Source organism: Columba livia (assembly GCF_036013475.1).
Source record: "Columba livia isolate bColLiv1 breed racing homer chromosome W unlocalized genomic scaffold, bColLiv1.pat.W.v2 SUPER_W_unloc_5, whole genome shotgun sequence".
Lineage (NCBI taxonomy): Eukaryota > Metazoa > Chordata > Aves > Columbiformes > Columbidae > Columba > Columba livia.
The window spans coordinates 2,027,487-2,037,281 of record NW_027043000.1 but is presented as its reverse complement, the minus strand read 5'-3'; the positions used below and the strand labels follow the sequence as shown (position 1 = coordinate 2,037,281).

Sequence of the window (9,795 nt, the reverse complement as noted above, 5' to 3'; positions counted from 1 at the left end):
GCTAATAAGCTTTGATTCTTAACATATTAGTCGTAAGATGAGAATCAAGCTCTTTTTGCTGGATTCCTGCCTGTTTATGCTTTATAAGGGTATTGACACTACATGAAAAATTCTAAACTGGGATGGATGATTGAAGTGCAGTATTAGGCGCTATGACTTGTTATATGCCTGCTATGTTAAATTTTCTACATAGCTCACAGAGTGGATTGTTCAATAAAACTTTATATGTTTCAGTGAATTTGACAGTTATATTCTGTGTTCTGACAAAATATATGTTCTGAATAAAAACCCGTTCTCAACAATTATCTGCTTTCAACATTTTATTTCAGGTATGTGAATTCTCATGAGGAGTTTGTATCCTTACAGCAAATACATCAGAGTGATGTGGCTGGGTCCCACAGGTTTTCATTGCTGCATTCTTTCTTGGCAAGGAGATTATTTTAGTGGTGTCAGGTCAAGTACACTCTGTTTTATCAACCCTGCCCCTTGTCAGCTTTCTGAGCTCCAGAAAAGGAAAAAAATCACATTCCTTTGGCTTTACTTCATTTCTGGGCACACAGGAGTTTTTATGATATTTTAGCTCTTAAAACCAAAATCTTGTTATCTGAAGTGTTTTTCTTGAAAGGAACAAGAAGCCAGTTTCAGTGAGGTTTACAGTAAGACAAGAACTTCTGCAATATGCACACACATTCTGTCCCTCATAATTTGTGTATTATGTTTCCTTCAACAACAGCAAAAAAGATTGTCTTTTAGAAATGCTTTTGTGGCTCATTTTTCTTCCAGTTCCAGACATGAATGAACTGTAGGAAATATGCTTTATGAACTACCTTCTCCTTGAATTTGTTGAGGTAGTTGTTTCCCAGTATTGCTTGATACACCAATACTGAGAGATTACATAACTCAATGTTTTCTGTTCTAAAGTAAATTAAATGTAAACTGGAATTGGGTTTTGGACACGTTCTGACTCTAGATATGATGTCTGCACTGCAACCTGAATATAGGCTTACCAAAGTAGGAAGGTAAGTTTGTTTAAGCTACACAGCAATAGTTCATTGTCTCCATGAAAATTACTTTGAAATAATTTTAAGAGGTGGTTCTTGAAAAACCTTGAGGTGTTGGAAGGTAAGCATATCCCTTTTTATTGCTAGCAATAGCAAAGAAAAATGGGAGAAGCTTACACAATTATTTTTACAGTTTGACCCTCCGACATCCACTTGAGTCTTAAGACTCTTAAAAGTATGATATAACCAAAAGTCTGTGGTGTTTTTTCCTAACAATACTGTTTAAACAGATGCATCTGCAGTGATTGTCAGATGCTATCATGACTACTGGAGTATACCTGTGTGAGACTCACAAAAATTTCGTGGTGATACTTGATCTCTCTTCTGTTTTGAGCTCCATACTTCTTCCCTTCCAATGAATTTTGCTTCTTCCACCATGTTTCGTCTTGTTTACTCTTTCCGCACTGTTTCATTGAACTGATACTTGAATGCGAAGCTTACTGTTAATAAAAACTGCGAGTACGCGGCTGAGGAAAACATGCAGGCCGACTCAATGTGAGTGACAAAGCATGATTCAACTTTATTGCCTGAGATAGCCTGCATTTATACCAAATGCCATAATTATGCATACTTGTCTCTATCTAATAGGCTAAGCACTAAAAGGTTACATTTACTTACTCCACCTACTTGGGTTTAGCTAGCTATGCACATCCCGCATTCTTCTGACTCTTATCTCTTCAAGGATATCCTGACCCTGCCTTAGTTAGTACTTTTCCGTTCCCCCCTTTCCCACGGCCTAATAGACAAGCTAACTAAGGCCTACTTATGTCAACTAAAATGGGCTCTGCTCGTACAGTTGCTCAGTGGACTCATGTCCACGATCCTTGAGCCAATCCCTGACAAAAAACAGCTTCATACTGCTTCCCTCTGCTTCAAAATTTTTATGAAGAGCACTGGAAAAACAGGTTAGGTTACTGAGACAGCATAAACCTAGAACCTATTATCTCCTTATTTTGTTGTAATTAGTTGAAGCTAGAATTTAACTAATCTGTGATAGTTTATATAGGTCTTTCTCCAATGACATGAAGATGAAGCAATGTTGAATGTGCTATTTCATGTAAGAATTCAGTAGTCATTTGAAAACTATCCCCAAAAGTGATTTAAAAAAAAAAAAAAAAAAGAAGAAAAAGAAAAATAGGTTGTTAAGTTGCTTATTTAAGCAGACAGAGGGTAACGAACTCGAGGAATAAAACTAAATCTGGAATGTGGTAGCGCTATTTTGTTGGAAACAGTTGATAGGCCATTAAAGATGATCCTGAAGCGGGGAGAGTCTGTGAGAGCAGCAGTGAATAATTTAATGGAAGCAGTCACTGAATGTGGAAGGGAAGCATGCATTGAAGGAGAATATTTACAGAAGTGCCCTGCTTTTAGCAAGCTATGTTGCAAGGGAAAGCAGCTGCTGAAAATTGGCATAAATAAATAGCTAGACTAAACAGTAGAGACTATGAATACAGAGGAAACTAGATGCACCTAAAGGCTGTGAAGTGGACTTACTGTATTATGTATACTTGGATGAGAGGAGTGTGTACTTCATTTCCATTAAATTAATGATCAGGCTGAAATGACGGATGGAAGCTGGGTAACCCGTAGAAGTTCTTTGGCTTTGAGATTTTTAGAGGAAAGGCATAATCAAGAGTGCAAATGCTGTGAGAAAATTGGGAAATAGCAACTTTTATACAAAATGTACACAAGTTGCATTAAAATACACATGAAACGAGGGATGCTGTATGTTGGAAAATAGTAGAAAATGGACTCTTGGGCATGTGTTTATTTGCTTGAGAGATTAAGACGGCTTTCTCTTTTAATCATCTCAGAGGGCTGAGTATTGGATCTGATTGGTGCCAGCTAAATTGAAATTTTCTATAAATGTTTTGCATATTAATGGTATTCAAACAATTTTGATATGCAAGTTTAAGCAAGACTGTATGATAAATATTTTACTACTTATTTTGCTGCTACTAAGGAACAAAGTAGAAGTCTTTCCAATCTAATTAAATTAAGTTAGTATCTCATGCACTGATATCGCTGTGTTTAGCTTTGGATCTTTGGCATTGGATTTGCCATCCTCCTTCCCCCCGCTTAGGCTCTTAGTAAGGGTCGTCATTTAACGTTTCTTCATTAAAATGGGTTTTATCAATGCTTTGACAGTATTTACTTTTGCTTATCCAATGGTAGTCAGTCTAAGACCATGATAATATGGTTGCTTTAATTCCAAGTCTGCCTGGTTTCTGCAGCCTAAGAACCAATCATAAACTGACTTGATTTCTGCGCACAAAAGCAAGTGCTAGCCAAGACAGGCAGTGAGACTGGGCAGCTTTGGATGCAAGGGCTGGCCTTTTGGTCTTGCATAGAAGTTAAGGCAAGTTAAAGAGGCTCGTTAACTATGAGCTAAACAAAACATGAACCAGGCTGTCAAAGAACTATTTCTTTTTTTTTTTTTCCTTGTTAAATTTGTCACATCTCTGGATATGTCCACCCACTTCTGCCTTTACAAGAGGTGTTGGTTCTTTGTACTGTGGGTTTTTTTGTTTGTTTCTTGTAACTGCTTTTAGGGTTTTATTTTTCAGGACCTGAAACACTTGCAGGGCTCTATGTGCTTGAGAGTTTCAGACTCCTTGACACTGTGCTCTGCATGGATTTTAAAGGCTCTAACATCCTTATTCTGAGAAGGCAGAACTCTCTGACACTTAGAGGTAGGCACATTATTAGTTGGTGCAAAAGTAATTGTCGGTTTGGACTGTGAATTTTAAATCATTATAACTAGACTCAAACACATCTTTAAAAATCAAAATAGGAACCATTACAGTCAACACATTTTTGCCAATAATATATAAGTTTGTTTATTCCTGCGGCATAAAAATCCATGCTTCGGGATTTGACAAACTCTTGGAAAGCATGTTCTGCATCCTGCTGGTATTGGAAGCTTTTTCCCTGCAAAAAGTTGTCAAGATGCTTGAAGAAGTGACAGTCAGGCGACTATGGCAGATGAGGCAAAACTTCGTAGCCCAATTTATTCAACTTCTGAAGCGTTGGGCAACATGCGGTTGGGCATTGTCTTGGAGAGGAATTGGGCGCTTTCCATTGACCAAGGGCTGGCTGCGGGCTTTGCAGTTTTCAGTGCATCTCATCGATTTGCTGAGCATACTTTTTGGGTTTCGCCAGGATTCAGAAAGCTGTAGTGGATCAGACCGGCAGCAGACCACCAAACAGTGACCATGACCTTTTTTTGGTGCAAGTTTGGCTTTGGGAAGTCTTTTGGAGGTTCTTCTCTGTCCAACCACAGAGCTGGTCATCGTCAGTTTTTGTACAAATTTCACTTTTCATCAATCCATCACCTTTTTCACCTTTCCAATTTGCTTCAAATGCCAAACGACTGTAGGATGGTTGACGCTAAGTTCTTCAGCAACTTCTCCTGTAGTTGTAAGATGATCAGCTTTGATGATTGCTCTGAACTGGTTATTGTCAACTTGCAATGGCTGGCCGCTACCCTCCTCATCTTCAAGGCTCTCATCTCCTTTGTGAAACTTCTTAAACCACCATTGCACTGTACGTTCCTTAGCAGTTCCTGGGCCAAATGCCTGGTTGATGTTGTGAGCTGTCTTCACTGCTTTATGACTCATTTTGAACTTGAATAAGAAAACCACTCAAATTTGATTTTTGTCTAACATTTCCATAGTCTAAAATAAACATAAAATATATAGCAAGTAACAAGTCATTAGCAAAAAAAAAAAAAAAAAAAAAAAAAACAGAAGAAAAAAGAAAAAAAAACATAAAGCAAGAAAATAACATTAAAATGATGCATAAAATAACCACATTTATTTAAGAATGTATCCCAATATCAAACGGAAAATTTCAACAGTGTGAAAGCCACAATTCCTTTTGCACTAGCCTAATACATCACGATGCCTTACTGTTTCCTGCTTCTACTACTTAATGACTCCTGGAACATAAAAATAAAACCCCACTCTATAAAAGGTTACCATCTGATGAGTTTAAAGTCTTAAGATGAATGTGCACACAATATGTGAATTATTTGGGGAAATAAAAAGGCTCTTTCTACTTTTGTAAAATAGATGAAACAATGGCAGTGAAAAACCCACACAGAATATTAAACATCACATAGAATATTAGAAGGAAAAAATCCTCCCTAGGAGATTTAATGTTACAGAGATTTGGCTAATATCTTTAATGTGGGCTGGATACAACATAACATTAGTAGAGGAGTTGAGATTTGAGATGTATCCTGGTATTGCTCAGAGAAGGAAACTAAAGATATATAAGGATATTGTTAAATCTTGCAAGATGTGCAATTACTACTTTAAACAAGCTATTAACTTATTCTCCAATTAGCTTTAGATATGTTGTTTTATTACCATAGACCAGTCACCGTAAGGAAGTATAAAATGTCGAACAGATGATCGGTTTTTAGTTTAACTAAATCGTTAAGTGTGCAAGCATGAAACACAATTTCCTTCCAAAGGTGGTGTTCAAACCTATATAGAAGAGTAGTTATACTCTGCTAGAGCTCTACAGACAACAGGGTGGGTCTTTTGGGACTGTTTGAAAGTTGATGGTTGTTTTAAACTAAGGATTAATTTTACTGGAATCAATACCATGTGAATGCTGAGATACCAGCTTCTACAACTCCTTTCCAAAATGTCTTCAGAAGGGCAGGTCCTTCAAAGTGGCAGTCTGGATCTTATTTCTTGCTCAGTCTCTAAATGTGCTTGGAAGACACTTTAGAACACTTAACTTACCCATTTTCTAACATGGTTTGGTATGTCAGTTTGTCAGGGTATTGCCTCTAATCATTCACTGTTTTTCCAGAACGAAGAAGCAGATATCACTTTATGATTACATATTTGGTTTATGAAGCCACTTCAAATGTTCTCTCCTTTGTAGTATGAATCAAGCCCATTAATCTCATGGGATCATCATGAATGGCTTCTACGTTTGTTGTGTTTTCAGCAGCCAGCTGCTCACTGTTGAGATAAATGCTAACTTTGGAAGCCATCATGGTGGGGTTAGATGATCTTTCTTCTTCATCCTCCTCTAATGAAGGGCCTTTCTTTCTCCTCGGCTTTCTGCGTTTTCCCTTGACACTGTGATCAAGTGAGGCATAACACATCTGATGGGCAGACTCCACCTAGATGAACATGCACTTTAACATTCAGTAGTTATGCTTGCTTTAAAGTTATGTCTAAGACTTTGAGTATGTCTACACCGTAATCATAATAGTGGCTGAAGTTTACCCAAATTAGCTCATTAAAAGCACAAATGATTCAGCTGTGGCAGCACAGAAAACAGACCAACGTAACCTAACAGTAAATGACTCGTGTTCTTGGGGTAGTGTTGGAACGAAAAAGGACTCAGCATTCCGATTCAATGTGAATCACGCAGAGATATTTATTACAGAAACAAGCCTCCTTATATATGCAACTATATTCTAATCACACGTCCACGCTCCAAGCATGGATTCGCTAAATGAGTATCATGGGCTGTCCATGCGCTGGAGTCTCACTGATGATACGTCCGATGATGGGACCCCGCTGATTGAGGAACACACCTCTTTCTCACAGGAGATTCTGTTCTCAGCTTCTTGAAGTGGCCTTGAGATTCCTTTGAGCCAGACTAATTCAGCAACAAATCTTTATCTATCAAAACCCCTCCACAGGGTAGTGGCAGCTATTATTGGAAAGATTCACTGTGGGACTGAGGGTACTTTATATAATTGGACCAAGTTCTTTGGGATGTAAGACATTATTTGATCTCTTTTTCTTCTTCCTGTTTTTGTTTGTTTGTTTTTTAAATTATAATCCAGTTACTAGCAACATTTTTCATAGGCTTGGTCTGTGCAGAAAACTAAAGATGGGTGATTCTTGTCTGTAAATATGATCTCATTTGCAGTGCAAAATGCATGCCTCGTGTGTCTTTCCCGTGTTTTTCTCTGTGTTTTTCAAGCCAAATTATCAAACATTTTTCATATTGGAATTTTCATAGGTTAGTCTGTTTCTGTGAAGTATAATAAAGCAAATGTCTAGATTTAAAAGAGAAAAAAAAAATAAATTTTCCACCACCTGGAAGTATCCTGAGAGAGAAGCTGGAAATCAACTCAGGAAATCAGTGCTAGGAATGCTTCGATTACAGACAAATTTCAAATGAAGGTTGCATGCTTTTAGGCATCCAGGTATCTCAACAAAATATAAATTGATACAAAACCAGGCATTTATTTAAGGCATATAGATTTTGTGTTGGGCAAGAGAGAGCCAGTCAAACTCATGATTATCACGTGATGCCGCTTGTGTTTTCACTTGAATGATGTCCAAAATAAATACAAGTAATTCTTTACGTAAGCCATGGCATTAGATGTAGGCTCAATTCAGCCTGATCTGCATGCCTGTGACCGAGCTTTATTATGCCATATGGATGGAAATGAGCTGTCTATAATTCTCCTGCTCCCTCATTAATGTCCCAGATGGAACAAAGGGTCGAGTCCGTGCTTAAATTTCTTGATGAACTACGACACTAATGCATGGTAATTTTCGTGAGGAGCTGTGTGAAAATTTTTGTTATATATTGTCATGGGATACACACAAAAATTCTGAGACAGACCACATTACCCTAATTCAGAAATCCAGAATTAAACTTAGAGATACCTGTAGCTGGTTAACTGGCCTTTGAGGCTGGGACTTCATCTGCCCGTAACAACATTCCTCTACAGTTTATCAAAGTAGAAAAATGTTTTAGTTATTAAGGCACACTACTGAGTCTTAAAAGATCAAATTAACAGATCCTCCCTGTTACAGAACCAACTTTGCCCAGTTTACTTTGGTAGAAGCTTGTTTTGGTTTGAATTCACACACAGATCTCTTTCTCTATTAACAGAAGGGCGAATAGCTAAGAAATTCAGACATGCATACTGTGAAAATGAAAAGCATTTTCTGTTCATATGGATGGAAAGTTTCTCATTATTCACTAAGTGGGCGTCATTTTAGACTGCTAGGGGTACATCTTGCATTTAGAGCGTAACCACATATTAATGTATTTTTCAGCACGGGCAAACTTATACTGGGCCACGAAAGAGGCTGTGAGTTGCAGCAGCTGGTGATTAAATTGTATTCCTGACTGTACTTCCAGTTTTCTGAAAAATCTGGTGTAAGTCATTTTTTCATCACGTATCTCATTTTAGCCATCAGTAAAACAGATTATTTCCTCACAATTTTCAGACTTGTTCCAGCATATTTGTCAACATTGCTGATGATCTGTGGACAGCCACAACAGAGAACTGGTCTGTGTCTGTTTCTACCAGCTTGTGTGGGAGCATTGACTTTGGGCAGGGAGTAATATGTGTCTTAGATTGCTGTAACTGCATGGATGAAGCTGTTATTTCAACTGGTGCAGCTTTACATGAAGAACAGCTCTTGGTTTTGAGATATCTGGCTGAACAGGATCATTTGGACTGCAAAAAATCCAATTCAGTATGAGACCTGGTCTTAAAAAGAGTAGTGCAGTATGATGGTTTGCAGTTCTATCCCAAGCTGGTATTAATTCTGTGTTGAGAAACACAGAAAGCGTTGGTCAGTCAGTTTTTAACTACACATTTATCACAGCCTCTGAACAGACACGTGTTCTCAAAGTGAAGCTTACCTAAAATATCTTGATTGAGATTGCCATAAACTGGGTCATCTTCTGTGTAGTAGCCATCATAGCTAGAAGGGCAATGGAAAAATACTTTTAATTCACAGAATATGCTTGATTTAGGACTTCACTATTAGACTTTAAACATTTTACACGCATGTGGCAGTAGCAAGCAGATTGTATGTGATCCGAAAAACAAGACCAAAAATATCGGGGTGGGGGAAACAAGTGTGGGGACACAGCACAGAAATGGCTATGTGCATGTTCTGAAGAGAGATTTGTTATCTAGCCAAGAATAGAACTCTTCTTTCCTGGAACTTACTTAAATATAAAGCTAATCTCAAGACCACTAAGCTACCGTTTGATGTAGTTCTAGAGGTATTATTGATCACTGAAACAAACCCACTTCATGTCCTCTGAGCCCACTTTGCAATACAAACTAAAGCACTAAATGGGTCTCTTGGGGCAGTGTTCTTAAAAACTCCAGTCTTGATTCAACTAAAATGTTTACGTTGCTAGTTCTGCTGCTTATATCTCTGAAAGAGGGATATATATCCTGTGACCACGCAGAAAAAGAAACTGAGGCAGAGAGGCATTGGCTCCAAAGAGATTTGTTGCTAGAGCTTGATTAATAACTCAGGAATGCTTGACTTTCTATCTTCTGCTCCAGAACTCCTGAATTTAGCACTGTAAGCTCCGATTACATGAGCAATGCAACATCAGCCAACCTTACCAAAACCTTGCTCAGCATTAGTTTTGTAAATTACTGTGATTTTTCATCGTAGAAATCTCTGCCTAGCAGCACTAAAAGACAAACCAAAAAGGCACTCCCTCATCCCACAGCTCTCCAGCAGCTCTTTTAATATCCTGTCATATTCTAATTCTCTTGTACTTGGTGAGTTTAGTTTATAAGCATAGGCCTGTTTATGTAGGTTATGTACGTATGTGTGTTTAACATGACTGAACCCGCTAGTGTTTGCCTGAGCACCCATGTGCATATAGCACAGGTGCAGTTTTCCCTGTGGAAACGCACTTTTTCTCTGAATGGGCGTGGTGAGGATGTGCAACTTAAATCTACAGAATTGCACGCATAAGA

General features: G+C 38.1%; 1 protein-coding gene across 1 annotated transcript; it reads right to left on the bottom strand.

The window, feature by feature from the left end:
* Positions 1-5,928: 5,928 nt before the first annotated feature.
* LOC135577508 (T-cell receptor-associated transmembrane adapter 1-like) lies at positions 5,929-8,763 on the bottom strand (the record flags this gene model as incomplete). Its single annotated transcript, XM_065047643.1, has 3 exons — positions 5,929-6,207; positions 7,718-7,776; positions 8,709-8,763. Coding segments are annotated over 3 exons (393 nt in total), but the record flags the coding sequence as incomplete, so codon positions are not given.
* Between the last annotated feature and the right edge of the window lie 1,032 nt (positions 8,764-9,795).